This window comes from Danio rerio, chromosome 13 (assembly GCF_052040795.2).
Source record: "Danio rerio strain M-AB ecotype USA chromosome 13, GRCz13ab, whole genome shotgun sequence".
Classification (NCBI taxonomy): Eukaryota; Metazoa; Chordata; class Actinopteri; order Cypriniformes; family Danionidae; genus Danio; species Danio rerio.
In genome coordinates this window covers 18,176,079-18,200,881 of record NC_141033.1, presented here as the reverse complement: position 1 = coordinate 18,200,881, position 24,803 = coordinate 18,176,079, and the positions used below count along the sequence as shown (strand labels likewise).

At 34.9% G+C, this 24,803-nt stretch overlaps 1 protein-coding gene across 9 annotated transcripts in view; it reads right to left on the bottom strand.

Annotated features, from left to right (window-relative positions):
• The window catches only part of dlg5a (discs, large homolog 5a (Drosophila)), a 155,188-nt gene that overhangs the window by 18,653 nt on the left and 111,732 nt on the right, over positions 1 to 24,803 (bottom strand). For 8 of the 9 annotated variants that reach the window (XM_087278377.1, XM_087278380.1, XM_087278378.1 and 5 more), the window contains 8 exons: positions 17,231 to 17,393; positions 15,445 to 15,578; positions 15,190 to 15,354; positions 10,542 to 10,725; positions 4,862 to 5,010; positions 3,993 to 4,163; positions 853 to 1,049; positions 626 to 769 (listed from right to left, as the gene is read on the bottom strand). In XM_087278377.1, the coding sequence (XP_087134503.1) occupies positions 626 to 769; positions 853 to 1,049; positions 3,993 to 4,163; positions 4,862 to 5,010; positions 10,542 to 10,725; positions 15,190 to 15,354; positions 15,445 to 15,578; positions 17,231 to 17,393 (1,307 nt within the window). Of the gene's footprint in view, positions 1 to 625; positions 770 to 852; positions 1,050 to 3,992; positions 4,164 to 4,861; positions 5,011 to 10,541; positions 10,726 to 15,189; positions 15,355 to 15,444; positions 15,579 to 17,230; positions 17,394 to 24,648; positions 24,727 to 24,803 lie in introns of all 9 variants that reach the window. The other variant, XM_087278384.1, reaches the window with a different exon arrangement.

The following is a 24,803-nucleotide window of genomic DNA, read 5'->3' as shown; positions in this document are numbered from 1 at the left end:
GTTCTTGGAGGTTCATATAATTACAGTTGAACCACATAAGTCACAAAAACAATGATCATTTTGATAATGTTTTTGGTTCCTTTACTGGACTTTGAACATCTCAGGATTTTTCTTTACCTAAATAATGAGGGCGCTCTTGGATTTGATCTAAAATACCTTAATTTGTGTTCACAAGATGAACAAAAGGTTCAGGGCATTAGAATAACATGAGGGAGAGCAATAAATAACAGAATTTTCATTTTTGAGTAAACTTATTTTTTACTAATGAGAACTATTTACTATTCACATCCTACATTGTTTATTATTTCTAAAGTACATTAAGATCTTTAGTTATGACTAAGTACAGCACTTCGCAATTACTATGTAATTACCATATAACCGTAATAATTACTATTAAAACCGAGTATGTGATAGCATTGTTCATTATAAATGTCTATGCGGTCTATAGAAAATACCCTTTAAAAAAAATTCTTTGCTTAAAGAAATTGCATAAATTATTTTTGTAGCGGTAGCAAACTTTTGATCAATACAACCATCTTAACATATTATTTTTATACCTGAATTTTTAGAGTAACATAAATCAGACACGTCAGTACTGGGACAAACAAACCATGTGGACATTTACCAAGAACACATCTGCTGAATTTCCCTGGAGAATCTTTGACCAGCATGTCTTTAACAGGATCCACAAGCGGGCCGAGGATCAGCACAGGTCTGGGAGATGTGCAGTCAATCTTCTGCACTCTCTGATAAGCCAGACTCACACAGTCTGACAAAAAAAAATACACAGAATCAACTTCAAACTAATCAAAATGATAATTTCAGAAACACTGTATTGCCAGAGATTCTCACCGTCTAAGAAAGGAATTGAGTCTGTGCTGATGGCGTCCAAAGCCACTACGTCTTTCCCGTCTTTGGAGCTGCTGCGTTTGTGCTTGTGTTTCCTGCGGAAGAAGGATCTGCGTGCAGCAGCCGAGAGGGTTTTACTGGAGCCCGTTTCGTCCTTCAGTTCAGTCATACTGTGTCTACGGTAAAACTCCTGATCCATCCTATATGGCAACATGAGTAATGGTTACACAACTGCCTTTCTGAGTCTTCTGTATGTTTTCATCAGATTAGCTGTGGCAGATGCGTTACTGCCAAATCTTAAATACACTTAGAAACAAGCCATAACCGAAGTCTACACACATTTTTATATCTGTGGTTAGTCTATACACTGGTGTGAGGACTTGAATACAGTTGCATTTAAATGGTAGATGTATGAACATAAAGACTACTTTAAATATCCAAAGAATTGTTAGGTGGCTGGTGACATTTGGTCAATTTAAACAAATAAAACAATACCATTTATTTAATTAATACATTGATTCATTCATGTTTCTTCGACTTAGACCCAGCTGAGACTTAAACCAGTGATCTTCTGGCTGTGAGGCGACAGAGCTAGCCACTGAGCTACCGGTTTCCCCTTATTTAATTAATAATCATGTGGAAAAATAACTAAAGAAATATCAAATTTAAAAACACACAATGTTATCAGGAAACTGTTGCTGGTCGATGCAATGATCTTAAAATAGCACCAAAATAAACCAGATAAATCGAAGATCTGCATCCTTATGTAGACACAACGGTTCAACAACTTCAATAGGATTGTTTTTCAGGTCAGTTCAAAAAACAAATGTTTCCCGAAGCTTCATATATTTGGTCAAAAACACAATAAATATTACTATTATTAAAATACTGTATTTGATTTAGTATATTTTAAATGAAAACACCATTCCTGAACTGAATTTTTACATGGTCCTTCAGAAGTCATTTTAACATGCTTTTATGATTTGGTGAGAGTAGCATCTATTATAATAACTGTATTTATTTGCCATAAATATAGCTGTAAAGTATACATACAAAATATACAAATATAAATATTAAAATTATAAAACTGACTGATTCAATTGTGCTAGTCTATACAATGGTTAGATCATCACATCATCAGTTAGTGACATTATTGATACATGATATTATTGAGAGAACTTAAATATGTACTTAAATATTTACTTGCTTTTATTGATATGAGAAAAAGTGAATTAGTATGATATATTGTAAAAACTGCCACATAGTCAATGACAATAATTCTAATAATGAAGGAAAGCCTAGTCTACAGATATCACACTAACAATTTGCAAACACTTAAGTTTTGCCTTTGTCTTAAACCAGTCACAACAGAAAGTGAAACGATAAAGTTTTCTGTTTCAGCTAGGTTTTGATGACAATTTTTGTTCCTGTTCTTGAACTGAATCTTCTTATGACATTTACTCATTATGATGATGCTTTTATCCAAAATGAGCCACATATGAGCTTGATATTATCAATGGTAGTAGTTATTGGTAAAATCATTGACTACTTCAGATACTAGGCATGTAGCAATTTACAGAAAGCAAACGGAAAATCATTTAAAACACGTGATGATTTAAATGGATGTAATTGAATCACAGACACATTTTGACCAGTTAACCATTGTGTTTACCGCAAAATCAGTTGATATGGACAATAGCGATAATCAAATTTTAGCAGAAGCTCCATGTTTATTCAAACCAGAGAAGTGCTGGCCTGTGGAAGCCAAATCTCACAGACAGCACGGTGCACAACTTTATGTTCTTTGTTTACTGTCATAGGTTTAATATGATTTAACTTGCTTGTAAAAACGTGTAGATGATGAGATCCCTTCATATATGTGCACATAACTGCTTGTCAGTGTTCACGCTCTAGTTCCGGCTTTTTTATCAGTACAAATTCATATTATTAAATAAATGACAGTAAACATAAGTACTAAAGAGTTACAACAAATGACAACAATGGAAACAAGTTGAACATTTAGCAAATGTGTAGTGTTTGTTGCCCTCTCTTGCTTTTAATGAGTATTTTAAAAGTTTATATATGAACTATAAATAAAGACACTAGTGTCTGTACCTGCATAGCACTTCCCTAGATGGCCTCCGTTACACTCACCCCCCTAAACTTCACTCCCATCCCAGACAAGCCCCCATGTGTAACCCACCAGTCCGACTGCACCCAACCCAATCTGAGCTAAGGCCCAATCTGTGGCCTCCATTACACATTTTCAGCTTGTGCCGATGTGGATGTGCATTTCTTTTTTCTTTAAAGTAATATATTAATATTAGTAATAATAACAATATTAATAATATTAATAATAATAATAATGGGCAAAGCAGTGGCGCAGTAGGTAGTGCTGTCGCCTCACAGCAAGAAGGTCGCTGGGTTGCTGGTTCGAGCCTCGGCTCAGTTGGCGTTTCTGTGTGAATTTGCATGTTCTCCCTGCGTTTGCGTGGGTTTCTTCCGGGTGCTCAGGTTTCCCCCACAGTCCAAAGACATGCGGTACAGGTGAATTGGGTAGGCTAAATTGTCCGTAGTGAATGAGTGTGTGTGTGCATGTGTGTGTGGATTTCCATAGATGGGTTGCGGTTGGATGGGCATCCACTGCATAAAAACTTGCTGGATAATTCGGCGGTTTACTTCGCTGTGGCGACCCTGGATTAATAAAGAGACTAAGCCGGCAAGAAAATGAAATGAAATAATAATAATAATAATAATAATAATAATGTTAATAATAATGAAATTTTAAAAATCCAAGCTAACAAAAGAAGACACATTTTAGTTTGCTCAAATACAAGCTATTGTATGTGTATTATTATTATTAGATTTAGAATTTGTTTTAAAAATGGAATTTAGTTTTGTTATTTGAAATGTGCAGCATTTATTACATAACAAAAGGGTATATAAATATGATATATAATAAGGGTAATAAAAGTCTCAACTCCTTTTGTAAAAAAAAAAAAAAGATCAATATCAGTGAGATCAGTATCGTGAATTTTACCGAACTGTAAGTTCAGTGAATTGTTATATACCTAATCGATACACAATAACACTATCTATCATCACAACGCTGTCAGGCACCATCATCCAAGTCTGTGACTCACATAAATTTGCTAGGAATCTGGCCTCTTTGAATTTTTTGTGCATTTTCGTCAAGTTGCCAGGCCATCCAGGTGCCGAAGTTGCCATTTGGTAGTGTGTCGTCCACATAGAGGATGTCGTCTTTCTTAAAAGAGAGGTCGAGCTCAGTCTCAGCTACTCGGTCATAAAGTGCTCTGGAATAGAAAGAGGAAATGAATAATTCAACAAGTGACAGCATTATACATGAAGAAAAGACTGCGGCGTCTGCGAGAACGAGGTAACGTGAGACAAATGAAAAGACTGCAGGAGACAAAGAAAAATAAAGGGAGGAAAAAAGGAATGAAAAATTCAGGAAGAGGCCAGGACAGAGGCGATCTTTCATTCCTGGGAGAGGCACGAGGCGGCTTTTAGCAGCCACCCATAACTCCTCGTTCCTGCTCATTCATGACACACGGATTGACAGAGATTATTTACTGCGGGTGACATCATGGGAGAGCGGGCAGAAAAAAGCGCCTGCAACAGCTGCGGGCCACAGAATTTCATTTGTGAAGACAAACATGGCTATTTCTGAACAGCCCTCTTCCATTATTCTTTTTTCCACCGCACAGACACAATGCATCTCTGTCTCGAACCGTCTAATTACCACAGCTACTATTATAGAACACAAATTATGGAGATTTGGTGATACAATCTGCACTGCCAGATACAATATCTCACCCTCCATCTTAAACATAATTAAAAAGATTAAAAGATTCCCGTTGATGCGATTTTCTCGTGTATCCATATTTAGCAGTGAGTGCAGGGTCCAAACTCTGGTATTTGGTTATATGGAACTTTTAAGCGGCCATGTGTGCTTATGTAAGTCAATGGCAGATGCGATATCATACTGTACCTGATATAGAATCCATCTCCAGGAGTGCCTTTCACCTGGTTGAACTCATCCAGACGATGCTGGACTCTTAACGTCACTGTTTCTGCAGGCTTCAGCATTTCCAGATATGCCTCCTCCACAGTCTTATTCTTCATATTAACTGAGCCATACTGAAAGGACAAATAATAATATAATAGGAGGTTATTACATTTAATTTAAACACATAGGTCACACTTTACTATAATGTTTCATTGGTTCATTTTACTGTTAATTTCAACAGTTACCAATGCATTGCTAGAATCCAAAGTCATGCTTTTTAAGTACATCCAGGAGGTTGTTTTCACAGAGTAAATCCTAAAGCAATTCGGAGGGCTGTCATATAAGACCGAAGGGCTTAGACACAAATTAGACAGAAAATATTGTTTTAGATAAAATATTATCTGAGTCGTAATAGTTTATCAATTATTGATTAAACACAACACTCAATGTGGCTGACAGAGCATACACTAACCTATAGGTCTATTCAGTCACAAGATGGCCCCAAACAGTCGAAAACACAAAGTTGACAGAAACAAAACCAGCTGAATGTTGCGTAACCTGCATGTTGTTCAGTTACAAGATGGCGCCAAATAGTAAAAAAAACACAAAGCTGACAGAAACTAAAGCAGCTGAATGAAGTTTACACCAACCTATGTTTAGTTATTCAGTCACAAGTTGGTGCCAAACCATCAAAAACAGCAATGTAACTTACAAGCAAATAAATATGAATGACAACGTATGCAAGTATATGGATGTGAACGTATTCAAGATTAAAAGTTCCTGGATAATCTGGTGTTATTTAGAGGTTGTTATCTCAGAATAATAACCTTACTCGGAATGTCGCAACTGACCAATCAGAATCAAGTATTCCAGACAGCCGTGTATTATCATTATTTAAGGTACTGTGAGTTAACAATGATAGCATGTATTTTCATTACCTAACACTAACAAAGTAATAAATAGTAAATAAATGTATTGTTCATTGTTTTTTCAAGTGTGTAAATAAATGAACTAACCTAACTAAAGAAATTTTATTGTAAAAGTCTGAAGTCTTGTTATGATATTATTTAACAAATATGAACAAAAAGCAGAGGCACCATTATTTTGCCAACTTTAAGGGCGCACTCACACTATGCTTTCCGAACCATGCCCAGGCCTGTTTCCTGGATCGTTTGAGAAGTGTGAGTGCGCTGAATCAGGCTTAGCACGGTTCACTTGGGACGTGACTTTTAAGGAACTGTTGCATATGGAGTTATGAATCGCAAGCTGTCGTAGATTATTAAAGACTCAAACCCCTCACTGTTCGACAGCTGCGCACCTTCAGCAACCTTCTAATTCCTGCAGCACGAGGACTTTATGATTGTTTATGACCGTCAGAAGTGGCTGATCTGTTCGGTGAAATATTTGACTGCGTGTCACTGCATATCAAATGACCTAAACGACGATGTACCTGAAGAAATCTCCACTGTGCTGAGCAAGCTGCGCTTCTGACCAGCACATCATCGATGACGTAATCGTGCCCAGGCCCGAATGTAATGTAAGTGCGGGCCGCCGAGGGAGACGGGAGAGCCGACAAGCATGCTTTGGCCCAGTTCAAGGCAACTGTACATAGTGAGAGTACGCCATAAGTTTTAACTTCTAGGCCAATAACTTAAGACTATGAACGCACTGGTAGAAGCTATTCTGACATACTGTGCAGTTGAAGTCAGAATTATTAGCCCCCGTGTTTATCTCCCCCCCTCCCCATTAATTTATGTTTAACGGAGAGAAGATTTTTTTTCAACACATTTCTAAACATAATAGTTTTAATAACTTATTGCTAATAACTGTATTATTTTAATTTATCTTTGCCATAATGTGAGTAAATAATATTTTACGAGATGTTTTTAAGACACTTCAATCCAGCTTAAAGTAACATTTAAAGGCTTAACTAGGTTAACTACGCAGGTTAGGGTAATTAGGCAAGATATTGTACAATAATGGCTTGTTCTGTAGAATATTGAAAAAATTTTTTAGCTTAAAGGGGCTAATAATTTTGTCCTGAAAATGGTTTTTAAGAAATTAAAAACTGCTTTTATTCTAGCAGAAATACAACAAATTCTTCAGAAGAAAAAAACATTAGCAGACATACTCTAAAAATTCCCTTGCTCTGATAAACATCGCTTGGGAAATATTCAAAAAAGAAAAAAACAAAGGGGGTTAATAATTCTGACTTCAACTGAATGTAAAATAGTCACATATAGTCACACATCACTTCCATTCTAGAGCTTAACTACCTTGTAGCAAAATTCAATGATTTCTTTGCTTTGCTGTTGATGTGGCTGTCACAAGTCTTAATATGTCCATGCCAGGAATGGCATATTACCAATTTCGCACAATAAAAGCAAAGAAGAGTTCAATAAATAAATAAATAAATAAGGAACTTTGGAATGGATACTGTCGTTTGAATTAGAAAAGAATATTATAGGCAATGAATGAGGCTGGAATGCAGCTCAGCAAATAAGAGTGATGCAGGAAAAAAAAACTAAAATAAGTAACCATTTCTGCACACTCTTGAAGTCTTTTTAATTATTAAACAACTAAATAAGGTTTCTGGTTAACATCAGCTCAAGATATTACACCATTGTTTCCCCTACAACATAAAAAAAATCAGGAATGCCTGCTTGTGATTCATTAAAGCATTAAATGTCCTAAAAACAATGTTAGCAAGTGCCTATAGAGAAGGGGTTCCCAATCCTGTTCCTGGAGATCTTCCAGCAGAGTTCAGCGGTAAAGTCTAGTTTGAATACGCAGCTGGGCGGAAGTGTGATATCAATATGGAAGCCTTTTTTATGACATTGTTTAACAATAATTAATATTTTTACAGTATTGTGACAGTTGGGTTTAGGGTAGATTTTAATAAAATATAACAAATGAGAAATTTAATAAATAAAATATTGAGTGTAAAATATCTATCATCTATGATAATATTTGTGATTGATGTTTTAATAACACACAATCTAATATGTCATGAAATATGAAAAACATGCATTGAAACATCCTGTAAATGAAGCTTATTAAGGACCCGTATACTTCAAATAGATTATTTTATATTCTTTGTTTAAGAGTGAAAAGACGTGAGATAAGACTGAGCAACGGTTTACAACTTTTTTAACATTCTGGCACCCAGGATGCACCTCCGGCACTGCAGGAGGCAGGGTTTTAAACATACATCATGCTGCTTGCGTGTACCTCTAAACACAACAATGATGGTGGGTGTAAGAGAAGAACAGTTAATATGTAAATATCTGACAGTTGCACTCATCTATTCAATGGCACAGATGGTATAAAAAAACTGGAATAACAGAGGGTTTGCTTTCTTAGCAAATTTTGAGTACAGATAAGAAATTCCATGTTTTATACTTCAGTGCATCACGTGGTTTGACAATCTACTGAAAAGGGTTTTGCCATATCTGAAACATGCAAAAACGCACAGAAAAGAGGACACACATTTCCACTATGGAATGTGGATGTGATTAGAAGCCAAAGCTAACCTCCCATAAAAGGTTTGCATTGGTGAGTTGTTTTAAACTGGCAAACAAACTTAAAGATGCCGTACGTAAGTTTTTGACTCTTCTAAAGCATAAAAATCCCGTTATATGTTTGCAGATATTTAAGAAACATGCCAAGTGAACATACTTGTTTATCTGAAAAATAAAGCTGAAGTCAGTTATTCTGCTCTTTGAACAGGTCTTTGTTTTGATCATTTAACCCGCTAAATGCCACTTTAGCCAATTATATTTCAGCACACCGAGGTGCCATGGTAGAAAACAGCGTATTTCATTCATTCAGTCAGGAAGGCTCTCAAAGTACATGTCCGCCACTGAAATGTGACCTCTGGTGGAAAGTAACAGCCCCGTATTAAGACGCAGATTCAGAGTTCCACATGAAGTGGTTATTAATTAGCAAATAATATAAATATTACAAATTTGAACATTATGTGCATTATGAGCAGGTTACATTATAAGCCCTTGTCCTAACAAGAAGCTACGTGACAAGATTTGCAGTTATAAGCAGTTTGGTTGTCCCCAGACAAAACAGAAATTTAAATACAGCCATACAGAAGCTCAAAATAATGTTACTGCACTGCACTTCAGCAAAATGGTAAGACTTACAATCTAATTAAAACATATTAAACCTCTTTAAAATTATTATATGTACATGCTGAATGATTGATATTTGCTAACTTGGCTAGCACTAAGTCACAGTTCTAAAGTTTAATTTCAGACGATTTATTTTATTTTCAAGGTCTGAGGTGAACTATCTGCTGCTGCTTTTAGTAGTATGGCAATAAATGTCATGTAAAATGGCATTCAAACTCACATCATGAGCATTTAATACAGAATAAAGCACATGAGGTGTATCTGAGGTGAGGTGTGGTTCACCTGTGAGAAATAGATGCCATTTCTAAAATAGAAATTTCAGGTGTTGGTAAGGACAAAACCTCCTTTTAGTATGTAAAATTTTTCTTCACGTGTCATTGCTTTTAGTTAGAAAACAGTTGAAATCAGCCTTAAATCAGCCTTTAGGCTCGATAGTCAGGCACACTCACGTCAATCCGGCAACTTGCGCTTGGTGGATTCGTCAGAGGAGGAGCCGAGTGAAAATGTGTTTTGATCCAGGAGTGCAATACCTGCATACTGCACCTTTAAAATGTACATTTTGTTATGGACATTGATTAAAATTGTCATTTTAGTTCCTGCGATTTAATTTGAAGAATATCAGGGCCTTTATAATACAGTTCGAACAAGCCTATACCAATGAGTTCTTAGCGATAGTTCTAACAACTCGTTCTTAACAACTTATAACAGTAGAAGTATTCACAGCAGCGCGTTTGATACTGAGATTTTGGAAAGATGCTAATTGCACAAAAATTACACTCTGCATTAAGTTCATGATTGAACTTCTATATGAAAAAATGTAAACTAAGTTGAATGGAAATCACGGAGATGTGGACATGTGGGACAATGTTATTCGAAGGGTTGCCTCAAGTGATGACTTAGACCCATGTTTAGAATGTGAAGTACCCTGTTGTGCTTTACAGTGTGAAATCCCGTTGTTTTATTTTATGTTATGTGTGTGTGTATATATATAAATATATATATATATATATATATATATATATATATATATATATATATATATATATATATATATATATATATATATATATTTATATATATATATATATATATTTATATATATATATATATATATATGAGTGTGTGTGTGTGTGTGTGTGTGTGTGTGTGTGTGTGTATATATTTAATATTGATTTAAATTTAATTTTTAAAATTTAATAAAATTTTAAAATTTAACAAATTAATTTTTAATTTAAATTTTAAAATTTAATATTGATTTTATACAATAGTCTAACAACCAAGACATACCCTAAATATAGGTTACATTGCGGCACACTCTCTTCATTGTCAAAGTAGCCATCTTTTAGCTCAATGTTCACCAAAAGTCTATTACTCCATTCAAGTAAGTGTAAAGTCTAACCCTCACAATGGAGAAGAAACTAAAAGCACATTTCTTTCTTGCAAAGAACCGCTGTCTCATCATTTCTGCTCACAGTATTTCCCTAAAAGCATTACACAGACAGAGGAGTAGCTTCATTTACCTCAAGTATCATGTCCCCGGGTACAACAGCATCCGCTCCTCTGGCAGGACTGTCATCTTCCAGCCTCTCCACGAAGATTCCCCGCAGGTTTCCTCCACACAGCTGAATGCCCAGCTCCACCTGAGTCTTCCTCACTGTCACCAAACGCGCCTCTGGTACTTTCTTGGAACTTTCAGACGGCATTCTGACATTCAAGAGAGACACAGAAACTGTCACCCCATGTCAGTGGATTTCATGTTGTGTTACCCTGGTTGTTTTAAATGACAAGCTGCAGGCTTGAGCTGCACCCCACTGAGTTTGCTTCTTTGTTTTCATGCTAGCAATTATTCCTCTTTTCATGGTGAGAACTTTTCATAGTATATCCATTTCAAGTTTTTATAATTTTTTTTCCCGCCTAAATATTTTTAATCTATTCAAGTCCTTCAGATGAGAAGTTAAACTGAGGTCCTGACTCTCTGTGGTCATTTCAAATCCCAGGATGTTCTTTAAAAAGAGTGGAGGTGTGTCCCCAGCATCCTGGCCAAACTTATTAACTTAAAGGTCCAATAAAATTACAATGACATTTTTTAATGCTAGTTTGTTAGTTTCAGTCTGTTAGTTTTAAGGATATATATAATATATATATAAGGATATATATATATTTTTCTCATCAAATCTTGATCAATCAAATGCTCATTGAATAAAATAACTCTTAAGATTTACTTTAAAATCCTCGTAACAATTTGCACAAACAAATTTCAAGTAAATTTTACAATCTTATATCAGGTACAAATAACTTATTTAGAAGTGTTAGGTTCGACATTAAGTAAAAGTTAATTATCTTTATTTTTCAGTCTTTATTTATTTAAATGAACCAAGTAATGTAATTTCCTTGCTTCAGCAGAAGGAACATTGCTTTTACCAATACAAACAAATTTTATTAGTTACAAATTAGTACATTTGGTACAACTTGGTTTATTAAGACACACATTTCCACTTGAAATGTGTTATTTCACTTTACTTTAAGCAAATTTATTCAGCAAGAGCAAATTGACTTTATAAATGCTTACTGCTGTCAGCGCTAGTGTTAGCACAGCTATGATTTTCTGAGTGAAGTGTCAAACATTAATGCTGAAAATACCAAGACCCAAGGCATTAGTGCTGCTCTTCTGCAAGGTGGTAAACTCAAAACTAAATAACATACTCAAACTCTTCTTAATCTACAAACTAATGGTGATCAAATTCTAACTAGTCTTTCTCTCAAATTTTAACACCATTGCTTTTATTTTCAAAATACTTTTCTTTTAAATCAATCCCTTGAAAAGCATGCTGGGAACTATCCATTGCGCCATATCCATTATTAAAACTGGTAACACTTTATTTTGATGGTCCATTTGAGTATTAGTAGACTGTCTGCGTAATATACTGCACCTTCAACAGACATTTAACTGACTAAGAAACTTAGCAAGTACATGTCAACTTACACTAACCCTAACAGTCTACTTATAATTTAATGAGAATTAGTTAGCAGGGAGATGCAATTTAACTTGAATCCACCATCCAACCACCGTCTTTTCATTTTCAGTTGTGATTACATTTAACATTGAATTACAAAATGTGCATTTAAGCACTCAATTAAGCACATTTAATAGCTGATGTGTGATGTGTGATCTGGCACAAAATGGCTGCTATTGCATAATCCAGATGAATTTTGCATACTGGTGGTGATTGAGGAGACCCCATTGAGGAGTTTAAAAAGAAGTAAAAAAGCTTATGCAAAAAATACAAACAAACAAATAAAGTGGTTTATTTATTTTTCATTAAATGCCATCTAATGCCAGAGAGTGGTTTTGCACATTTACTCTGTTCATTGCCAGTAAAAAAAATAAATCACCAAATAGAAATGCAAAAATCTTCCCATTGTGCAGGAGCCTTAAAGGTGTCATGAAATTAAAATAAAGTTTTTAAGATGTTAGTATCAGTATTATTTATTTTTAGGATATCTATAAGGTAGTATAAGGTAGTTCCCACCAAATGGACCAACGGTTTTACTCACCTCAAATAATACTACCGTTTCTTATTAAATCATAATCAAATGCTCTCTAGTATCAGACATGCCCTGCCCTTTTTAAGACAATTCTCATTTGCTTTTCATTTGATGCGCTTCAGATCAACCACTCACTGGCAGAGCCATGATAAACAAGACATTATTGCCTTTTTTTTAGGGGAGGAGCTACTTAATGTCCCTCCCTCTCATCGTGTTTTGGGTTGAGATTATGTCCAACATCCAATAATAATGCATATTCCAAAGCCCTTCACAGGACCTTTAAGGGCATTTTCACACCTACAAGCAGATTGTTGGTTAATTTGTTTAGGGATTAAAACGGTTACAGTATTGCAATTTCTTCTTGGTTCGTTTTGTTAAGACCAAAATTAGTTACATGCATGTAAAGTGATTGGCCACAGCTCACAGTTCTGGGATTCAGCTAAGATGAGTCATGTGTCAGAATGGATAGGCATCAGCTCTGTGTACTTGTCACGGCCTTCTCTGTAGCTGCCGTTATATTATTCATAACTCATCATACAGTGTGATGAAGTCGGTCTGTTAGTGTGTTGGTTTGGATTGCTTTCACACCACAACCGAACTGATCCAAGATTAATATTCAAGAGGTTTGAGGCCATCATGTAAACCTTCATGGAAACTCTGACTCATTAAAGTGAGCGTTTATACCATTTCAGAGTTCCTAGTGGGCAAATTAGTTCTCTCATAGAATTCTTCTAATTATCTGGTGTGAAAGCCACTAATACTTTTTTAAAAATGCATCTGCTGCATATTTAGTAGGAGTAGGGAAAATATTAGCACAGTATTGTGATATTGTTCACAGCAACAGTTTATCAATACACAGACATAATTGTTATACAGTTGAAGTCAGAATTATTAGACCCCCTTTGATTTTTTGTTTTCTTTTTTAATTAACTTATAAATTATGTTAAACAGAGCAAGGAAATTTTCACAGTATGTCTGATATAATATATATATATATATATATATATATATATATATATATATATATATATATATATATATATATATATATATATATATATATATATACTTTTTTAAGTCTTATTTGTTTTATTTGGGCTAGAATAAAAGCAGTTTTTAATTATTTATTTTAACTATTTAAAGGTCAAAATTATTAGCCCCTTTAAGTGATTTTTTTCGATAGTCAACAGAACAAACCATTGTTATTCAATAACTTGCCTAATTATCCTAACCTGCCTAGTTAATTTAATTAACCTAGTCAAGCCTTTAAATGTCACTTTAAGCTGTATAGAAGTGTCTTAAAATATCTAGTAAAATTTTATTTACTGTCATCATGGAAAAGATAAAAAAAATCAGTTATTAGAAATGAGGTATTAAAACTATTATGTTTAGAAATGTGTTTAAAAAATCTTCTCTCCCTTAAACAGAAATTGGAAAAAAAAAACAGGCGGGCTAAAAATTCTGACTTCAACTGTATATGCTTGTCAACATTTTATTTTATTATTTGGTAGAATAACAAAATATATTTCTTTACAGTCCACTTTATTATGGTGTTGAAATTTATCTTTTTTTTTTTTCTGGTGAGCCAGGTCACCTTCAACACACAGCTAGTTAATAAAAAAAAGATGACAGCTTCACGGAGAGGTACATACAACGTTTATGACACGGTTTTATTAAAGTTTTGGTCAGTTTTCAGCTTGACAATCCCATTTTGCACTGTGGCAGTAAAACCAAAGTTAGACGCACAAACTGAGTAATGTTTTCTCTTTAGTTAACAAATGAAAATTCTTTGAGTTTGCAGATAAGTTGAAGAAAGGTAAAAAATAAATGGCCACTTATAGTAGAATATGACGATATATTTAAAATCTCTATAATATTGTATTGTGACACAGGTATCATAATAATATAATATCTTGTAGTCTATGGTGATTCCCACCCAGTGTTGGGTGTGTTATTACAAAAAAGTAATTAGCCACTAATCAATAAAATTGTATTTAATTAATTTCTCTGAAAAGAAACTTTATAACTCAAGTAATTTAATTACTTTACTCAATACTACTTAAAACATCTGAAATCTTAATGGATAGACAATAGAGCAATTAAACTCTTTATACTTCTTAAATTTGAGTCCAGGCCTCAATAAAAACAGACATCTTGGTTTAAATTAATGAAACAATATTTCAATCGTACCATATATTGACAAATGTATAACATTTTCTTAAGCATCTGCACTTAGCAGACAAATGTAACCTCTTTTACTTTAAAAATTGGGTTATTATGCAAAATATTCAAATAGCAAAAATACTTATAAATAAATAACCTAAATTATTACTAAAATACACCTTATATTTTCATTTAAAAATCTGACTTACCTCATTGCTTCAAGCTTTTGTAATTATCTTGATAAAAATAAACATTTTTAGTTATTTTTTTATTTAAGAAATGCACATAAACTGTAATTAAAATACATATAAATAATAATGCATAAAATGTATTTTATTAAAATAATTAATAATTTTATTACAGTTTGTAGTTCATTTGTAACCAATTACACCCAACACTGTTCCCACCCCTACTAAGACTGTACACAACAAGGCAGCTCTCTAAGTGTATGAGCAGTACCTGATGAAGCTGTTGGGACTGGTTGTGGGTGTGGTCTGTTTGGAGGATGGGGTGAGTGTGCCTTCATCCTGTTCACTCAGGGTGTCTATGGTAGAGTGGTTATCTGGGGTTGCAGTTCCACTGCCCTGTGGCGTGGATTGAGTGCTCACTGGCTCCAGGCGGGAACTATGAAACAAGCCAGCCATGAAAAAAAACTAAAAGCTATACATCAAATCTGCATTTAGCTTAATGAATAAAATGGGGAAAGGATTGTACCTGGAGCGCGAGTGGTTGCCGAGCTGATACATGTGTGGGTTGTATTGGGCCATGATCGTGATGGTGTCACACTGCTGGCCAATGATGAGTCGTGCTTGCTGTTCAGTGGCATTGCGCAGGTTTATTCCATTATACTGATGTAAAGAAAGAACAACTTTAAGTTACACATTGCAAACTGTCAATAACATGGCATACAGCTTTACTATGATCAAAAAAATATGTGCATGTTTTCCATTATTTAGTTGTAATATAATTAAAAAACTTCTTAGCTTTATTAAATAAAGTAGCACAATTTAAAATATCTCATATCTAAAATTCATTATTCATTATAATTGAAAATATAAAAAGGCAAAAACAAACATATTTTACTCATACTCTAACTTTTCAGTTGGCCAAAATGTCTAAAAATCCCTTCTTTGTATTGGTTTTAAGTAATATTCATTTTGGGGTTTTCATTAGATGTCATCAAAATTAAAAGAAATAAACACCTGTAATACATCAGTCTGTGTGGAATGAATGTACATTATACAAGTTTCACTTTTTGAATGGAATTAGTGAAATACATAAACTTTTTTGAAGATATTGTAATTATATGACTAGCACTCGTATGTACAGTTGAAATCGAAATTATTAACCCACTTTGAATTGTTTTATTTTTTAAACATTTCCCAAATAATGTTCAATAGAGCAAGGACATTTTACAGTATGTCTGACAGTATTTTTTCTTTTTAAATATTTTCTTTTTTCTTTTTCTTATTTGTTTTATTTCAGCTACAATAAAAGTTTTTAAAAACTATTTTAAGGTCAAAATTATTAGCCCCTTTAAGCTGTATTTTTTTTTTTTGATAGTTTGACGAAACCATCATTATACAATGACTGAGCAAATTACCCTAATCTGCCTAGTTAACCTAAATAACCTAGTAAAGGCTTTAAATGTCACTTTAAGCTCTATAGAAGTGTCTTGAAAAATATCTATTAAAATATTATTTACTGTCATCGTGCCAAAGATACAATATATCAGTAATTAGAAATGAGTTATTAAAACTATTATGGTTAGAAATGTGTTGAAAAAAAATCTTCTCTCTGTTAAACACAAATTAAGGAAAAATAAACAGGGGGGCTAATAATTCAGGGGATTGAATAAATCTGACTTCAACCTCATATGTTTGTTTTTTCTTTGTAATGGCTGAAAACAACAAAATGTGTATACAACAACAAATAAAAAAAGGAAATTATACAAAATATTATATAAAACGTACAATAAAATTTAAATCGCACACAATATAAATAAAAAAACAACAACTGTATGAATCAAAAATACAAAAAAAACTAAAATGCAAATGTGTATAAAATTACATAAAAGCAAAGTGTACAAATTTAAAAAAGCATAAAAAAACATAATAAAATAGCATTACGAGCAAATGCAACCGTCTAAAATAAAACAAAATAAAAATGTTGATTTTAATTTTTTTAATAACTGTAAAATGTTTTAAGACAGTATAAATGTAAATAAGTATAAAGTATAAATAAACTAAATGTAATGAAAGTAAATAGCATAAAATGAAAAAATATAAAAGAAATATAAAAATAGCACAAAATATGCATCAAATTGAACAAAATAAAGAAGCATAAAAAATAAATAAAATGCCATATAAAATAATTTAAATACTGGAATATGTCCTGAAATGTGATATGCAGAGCAAAAAACTGCATTTGAACCTCATAATCTAGTTGCATAAATAAAGAAAAAAGGGTTTCAATATTTATTCAGTTCTAAAATACTAACCTCCAATAGCTGGTCCCCATACTCCAACCCAGCCTGGTGCGCGATACTGCCTCCTGTCACCTTGGAGACAAAGATTCCTCCGTTCTCTCCACTCACAATGGAGATGCCGAGAGGCTCCGCCCCTTTGTGCACCATAACATTCCGTGGCTCCTCCAAGTACGGCCTACCAGAGTGATAAACCAAGATGAATTTTAAGATCAAAGAAAATGGACAGATGAGACAGAAGCTTAGTCAGGGTAGAGGATGAAATACTGCAGCAGAGGAGAACCATGCAGGTGGGTCAACAGCAAAAGACATTTTCTGAATTGGAAGTTTGGAGGACTTACAGTCGCATAAACAGGGTAGAAAGCAGAAGGGTTTGTGCATACAGGACTTCAATAAAAGATCCAGAAGGGTGTACTTTTATTTATTTAACCTAAATATTTACATATGCCAGTTCAAAAGCCCAAAGATTTAAAACCATGTTTTAAATGTAACCAATCCAAGCCCAAACAAAATATCCCTTCACAACTTGACAAGTAGAGAACATTTCAAAACAGACCACTGTATCCCTAAATAAAGACATGTTTAAAGCTGCTATAAGCAATGAACACCATCTGCTAACATCTGTCAGATTTAAGCTCTATTCAGACAGTAATTGTTTCTCAGGGGGTAGTTGGTGATTTTATTGCTGTGCAAATCCCCATCTCTGAGCGAAGACATTTCCAAAAGTCATTTTGGATTTTTTTTCTTAATCACTTAATCTGTACTGTTGCACTTTGCTACCATTTTCCTCAGAAAAGAAGAATATCTTGTGTTAAAAAACAGAATGTTACATTACCGAAGTACTAAAAAGTAAATAAATTTGCACCAGTGCTTCAATGCAGTGACTGAAGGCTATTAAAATATGACAACACAAAAGAAAAACACAAAAACAGAGAAAATGCAAAATCAAATGGAAAGTGCCATTATCATTGGCAGTGCACATAAAGATTTATTTATACTAGGGCTGGGCAATTAATCGAATAAGTATGTAGAACCTATAAACAATCTATTTTTACCAGGTCAATTTTTTCAATTACTTTTTCAGACCACGTGTGGAGTCATATGACCCTGCTCTGTTGGCCACAATTGATCTCAGCCACATATGATTTCTGGTCAAGTAGGGCAATGGACCAATTCATGAGCCTTACTTTGCACTACACTGACAATGATTGGAAGGTGCGCTGAGATGCCTTGATACAGCATATATATTCAATTATATTAAAATGATTATTTACATTAAAACATTTGTTTACAGAAGATGCAAGAAATACACTGTTTAAAAAATTCTTTACAGGATATACAAGAGTTATTATATTTAGAAATTTTAGATGCTGCTTATTTTCTACTTTTAAAACGAAACTGAAACGCTAAAAATATTTTTTTTCAAAAGGAATTTATGTATTTTTTTTTTATTTTAATTTATTTTTTTGTGTTTTCAAAATACTAAATTTTTCAAAATTACAGCCTCACTTCCTTTTGAAAATCCACAAGCTTGGCACACCTGTCTTTTTGTATTGTTGCCCAATCCTCTTTGCAGGACCTCTCAAGCTCTATAAGGTTGGATGGGAAGCGACAGTGTACAGCCATTTTCAGATATCTCCAGAGATGTTCAATAGGATTTAGATCTGGGCTCTGGCTGGCCACTTAAGTACATTCATCAAGTTGTTGTGAAGCCACTCCATTGATGTTTTATTGCTTTGGGTCGTTGTCCTACTGGAAGGTGAATTGTCGTCCCAGTCTGAGGTCAAGAGCACTCTGAAGCAGGTTTTTATTCAGGATGTCTCTGTACATTGCTGCATTCTTCTTTCCCTCTATCCTGACTAGTCTTCCAGTTCCTGCTGCAGAAAAACATCCACACAGCACGATAATGCCACCACCATGCTTTACTGTAGCGATGGTATTAGCCTGGTGTTGAGCGGTGGCTGGTTTTCTCCAAACGTAACGCCTGGCATTCACTCCAAAGTGTTCAATTTTAGCCTCATCAGACCAGAGAATCTTGTTTCTTATGATTTAAGAGTCTTTCAGATGCCTTTTGCCAAATTCCAGGCTAAGGAGTGGCTTCCATCTGGCCACTCTACCATACAGGCCTGATTGGTGGATTGCTGCACAGATGGTTGTGCTTCTGTAAAGTTTTCCTATCTCCACAGAAGAACGCTGCAGCTCAGACAGAGTGACCATCGGGTTATTGATCCCCTCCCTGACTAAGGCCCTTCTCCTACGATCACTCAGCTTAGATAGCGGGCCAGCTCTAGGAAGATTCCTGGTGGTTTCAAACATCTTCAACTTATGGGATGATGGAGGCCACTGTGCTTATTGGAACTTTCAGAGCAGCAATCTTACCCAGCCTTGTGCCTCAAGACAATTCTGTCTCGTAGATCTAGAGAAAATTCTTTTGTCTTTATGCTTGGTTTGTGCTTTGACATGCACTGTCAACCCTGGGACCTTATATAAACAGGTGTATGCCTTTTCAAATCATGTCCAATCAACTTGAATTAACCATAGCTGAGCTCTTATTAAGCTGTTGTAACATCTCAGGAATGATCAGAGGAAACAGAATGTACCTGAGCTGAAATTAGAGCTTCACGGCAAAGGCTGGAAATTCTTATGTACATGTGATTTTACAGCTTTTTTTATTTTAATAAATTTGCAACAATTTCAAAAAATCTTTTTTCACATTGTCATTTATGGGGTATTGCGTGTAGAATTTTGAAAAAAATAAATGAATAGAATCAATTTTGGAATAAAGCTAAGCTTAACTTAAAAAATGTGGAAAAAGTGAAATGCTACAGTATAAATACTATCCAGATGCACTGTAATCCAAATATTCCTAGCTTGAAACTGATGGAAATTTGACTGAATTGTGCAGCCTTTACGGCCCCCAACATGGCTTGATCCACACCTGGCATTTCTCCTCTTGGGTTTTAGGTTTTGGAAAAGAAAAGAAAATCCACCACCCTGTCCAAACTTTTAGGATACCAGGGTATCAGATTTGCACAATCTATATGCACAATGCATTGGGTTGTTTCCCTCCCTCAAAAGCTTGACAGACCTCTCGTGCCTATTTATTGTTGCTAAGCCACAATTGGTCTATGGCAGTTTTCGTGTGGCTTAGTAAAGAGTTAATTGGCCTTGAGTTGCGAAGTATACATTTTGAAAAACATAATTGTATAGATTAACATATAAACCAAATATTTATTATTTACATAACAGGTTGAATGAGTTAATTACTTTTCATTTCTAGAAAGGGATCCAAAAAATGTATTTAGTATCCAAAAAATTTATTTATTTGTATCAAAAGAGGGCTAAAGACAGGTTTGTTTCATATTTTTAAGATACCTGATAATTTCTTATAGCAGGTTTAACTTTGATTGAGAAAATCTGGATCTTTTCAGGATGAGAGCAGCCAAACATGCAAATCAAAAATGTCTCTCCACTTCAGAATCGTAATCACTTAAGTGCTCTTTTACTGCAAGAACATCTAAACCTGCTGTACAGATTTAACATTCATGAGGAATCTCTCGCTGAGCAGGTTAATCAAAAAGTCAATTAAAATCAGCAGGTTAAAAAAAAATCTTCCAATTACACCAATTAAACTCCACTTCATTGGAAAATGTTGACAGAGATTTATAAACATGATCCCTTCCATCTAGCTGCATTAAATAGATAATTTGCAAAAAAAAAATTATATTCCTTCATTATTTATTCAGCCTCAAGTCCTTCATAACATATATGACTTTCATTTACCTTCGAAACTAAAATGAAGGTTTTTGTTATGAAACTAGGAGACTGAACACCCATTGACCAAAATCTTTAAACTTTTTGAATAGACATTATCATTTTTTAACAAATAAAATTATTAGGGCACATACATTCTGATTTATGGCTTGTTTCCACTGAGCATTACAGTTAGGTAAGTACATTACGGGACACATTTATATTTGTTTCCATGGTCAAAAGAACCAAAATAGCAAACCATTTCATACAACTTTTTTGTGACCTTTCGTAAGGGTAACTTGCAGAACAGCATGCTACAAAAAAGATGGAGCTAAGCTTGCTACTGAATGCTATTGGCTAACAGTGAATCATCAATTGTAAATGCAACTAGCTAGGGAAAGGACAAGGTACTGTCATTAATAAATACACAGCCAGTGATACTGCAATAATACAGTGCTATTCTTCAAACAAATTCTCCAAAGCTGTTTGCAAAGCGTATGATTAAATTTAAAATCTGAAATTGCTAGTAAAATTTAACAACAACTGTCTCTTCAATTTCATTTGTAAAGATTCTGCATTTCTGCAAAAGATTGCTTTTTTGTTGCACTAGAAGGGAACAAGATTATGAGATTAACCTATAACAATTGACAAAAAATGGTCTTTTATTAGAAGCCAGGGCTGTGTTTGCCAGAGCTGCCATGTTGACCATTACACTTTTCCACATTCAAACTATACAAGTTTTCTATAGTCTAACACCATTTAAGGCTTTAATTCACATGGATGAATTGGAAAAAAGTTCCCTGGTCTTGGTTTCTGTTCCAACATCTGGCATAAACAAGAATGAAAGCATAAATTCATCCTGTCTTGTATTAGCAATATTTTTACATGCCACACTTTGGGCACCTTTGTACCAGTGGAGTATGCGTTTAACACTACAGCTTACATGAGTGCTGTTACTAATGATGTCCACTGTTATGACCACAGTGTACCTATCTAATAGGGCTGATCAACTGAAAGGAAATAGAAGAAAATCCCTATAGCGGTTTCAAAAGATTTAACTGCTTTCATTGACTATTTTCAATTCTAGAATTACCCAATAAAGTTGACTTCATTATGAAGGCAGTTCTGCATAGCTTGTCAGTAGGGGTGTCACGATTTCGATTTTTAATTGAAATCGATCGAAATTTTTGCTCAACTTCGATTATCGAATCAAAAAATAGAATCGTCGACGCTGCCACGCCCCCATGTCATGTTAGCTTGGCTTGCCAAGCGGGAAAAAACATGCTTGTTGAAGTGCTTGTTAAATTGCAGACGCAGGAGACCCGTCGACAGAGCTTAAATCCTCTCCTCTTTCAATTAAGTCGCTGGTGTGTAAGCATTTTGGATTTCCAGTTAGTTATGTTGACAACGTTCGTGTTGAAAAAAAAAAACACAGTTTGCAAGCTCTGCTATGTACGTATTACGTATTAATATGTCTGTGTTTTTAAATGGCATTTTAGAACGACAACGATCCACATCCACACTGGCGTGTAGCATTTCTGAGCAGCCCTCCTTCCTCACTACCGCTGAAAACGCACATCACGTGACCACACACACTCATTCACACACAGACACAGACGGACACACATTGTCATGCGCTCGAGACAGCGGATAAATGCAGTCATCGAGTCAGTAGACTGCTTCCATCTTTTACTTTCACACAAGTACTTAGTCATTTTAGCTAACACCTCAGATACTGTTGGCTGGTTTCTGTTGGTTGTGCACCTTTTTTACCGACGCCATTATAACGACACAGATCACTGCCTATTCACGAGTCCCGCAGAAAAAAGTGATTGACAGGTTGTAATTATGTGTGTAACTTACCTTTATTCGTTTACTGTATGATTTGTTTATGGGAAAAAAAAGACCATGGCAGTCAGGTAGTTTAAACGCTAGGCTACTAATAATTAATTCGTCATTAATTAATTAATTAATTATACATAATCGAAAATTGAATCGAATCGTGACTTTAGAATCAAAAATGTAATCGAATCAAGGATTTGGAGGATCGTGACACCCTTACTTGTCAGTGAACTAAAAGTGCTGAATGATTTAGTAAATGCTGCTCTATCTGAAAGCACATGCTGGAGATTTACTGCTGATTACAGAACTGGCTTCACGGACAAAATCTGTACACAATTTTCTTCGATTGTGCAGCCCTACTATCTCATGGTACTTCCAGCAAGACAGCGTGCCCTGTCACAAAGCTCAGATCAACTCATACTGCATACAAAAAGTGGGGTCCCAGTAATAACAATAGCCCCATTTCCACTGTCGCGCCTGAAGCTAGTAAGTCGTGTTTCAACTTCCAGGACCTGATCAGGTCTTTTTCAAGGCTTCCTCAGGGTCAATGTGAAAGCAAAGGCAGAGTAGAGTCACATAAATAGGGTCTGCAGCAAGATTGGGGCAATTGCGCATGAATGTACAGAACACAAATAAAATAGAAAGAATGGAGAATAGACAGTACAGGTCTGTTGAAGATAGCAGGGCTCTTCTGAGGATTTGAGCTGAGAAGAAATAATAATAATTATACCAATTCCACACATTTACTTATTTTTGTGGGAAATCTCCTCATCCACCAGCAGTGCAGTATCTACCTGGAAGACACGACGGCAGCCATATTGTGCCAAACTGCACACCACACACTAGCTGATTGGTGGAGAGGAGACATGAAGTGAAGTGATGAAGCCATGATGGACAGGGGCCAGGCGGAAAATTTGGCCAGGATGCTGAGGTTTTTCGTAGGTCATCCTGGGATTTTTCACAACCACAGAGAGTCAGGACCTCGGTTTAACGTCTCATCGAAAAGACAGCGCTCACTGAGCAGTATACTAGGACATTAAAACCCACACAGGTTGAGTGCCCCTGCTGGTCTCACTAACCCCACTACCAAGCGGCCTCTATGGAGGTACTGTCTGGATGCAGCCCTGCTTCACTTCAGTGGGTGACCTTGTGAGAGTTGAAGAGCTAGCTGCCAGCAATGGCAGATTGACAGTGTCTGTTAAAACAAGGATATTATAAAATACATTGTTGCAGAGCTTGGAAAGATACAGATTCAACACACAACAGTACAAGAAAAAGTAAAAAAAATTGTGGGTACTTTAATGAAGTGACTGAAATCTCTATTTAGCTATCATGTCTCTTAAGAAGATTTGAATTAAGCCACATTATTCATATGGATGTTTTTGTAACTTTTTGCAACTTGCACTTACAATGGAGCAACAGAAAAAAACATTACTTAGAAACACCTTCATTTTTATTATTTGTATAATAAATTATATTATATATATTATATTAAAAATTATATTTGGAATAACATGAGAGTGAGTAAATGAGGACAATTTTCATTTCTGAGAGAACTAAATGTTAGAATAAAATAAAAAGAGACTCCCAAAAACAACAATTTTAAAACCATTCTTTGAAATGCCTTAACTAGTTGTCTAACCAGCACAGAACTGCCGTTTTACTATCAAATTTTTCTTCAGTAATGTGGCAAATCTACTTAAGATAGCACCACTTAGACACAGCCTGGGTTCTAAACTAACAAAAAACAGAGAAGCAGGGATTTCCACAGCCAACCACTTGGAGCAAACAAGTACGTTTGTCAGGCATTCCCTGTGCGTAACTGGCAGGGAACAAACCTCAAGCTTCTGAGAGAGCAGAACTTAGGCCTAGCAGCCAGAGGGATTCTCAGAAAGGATCTGTTACGGTAAAGAGATCTGAAAGATTCACAGGAGCAAAGAAGAGAGGAGAAAAACAGATTGTGAAAAAGAGAAAGAGACACACACACACACAC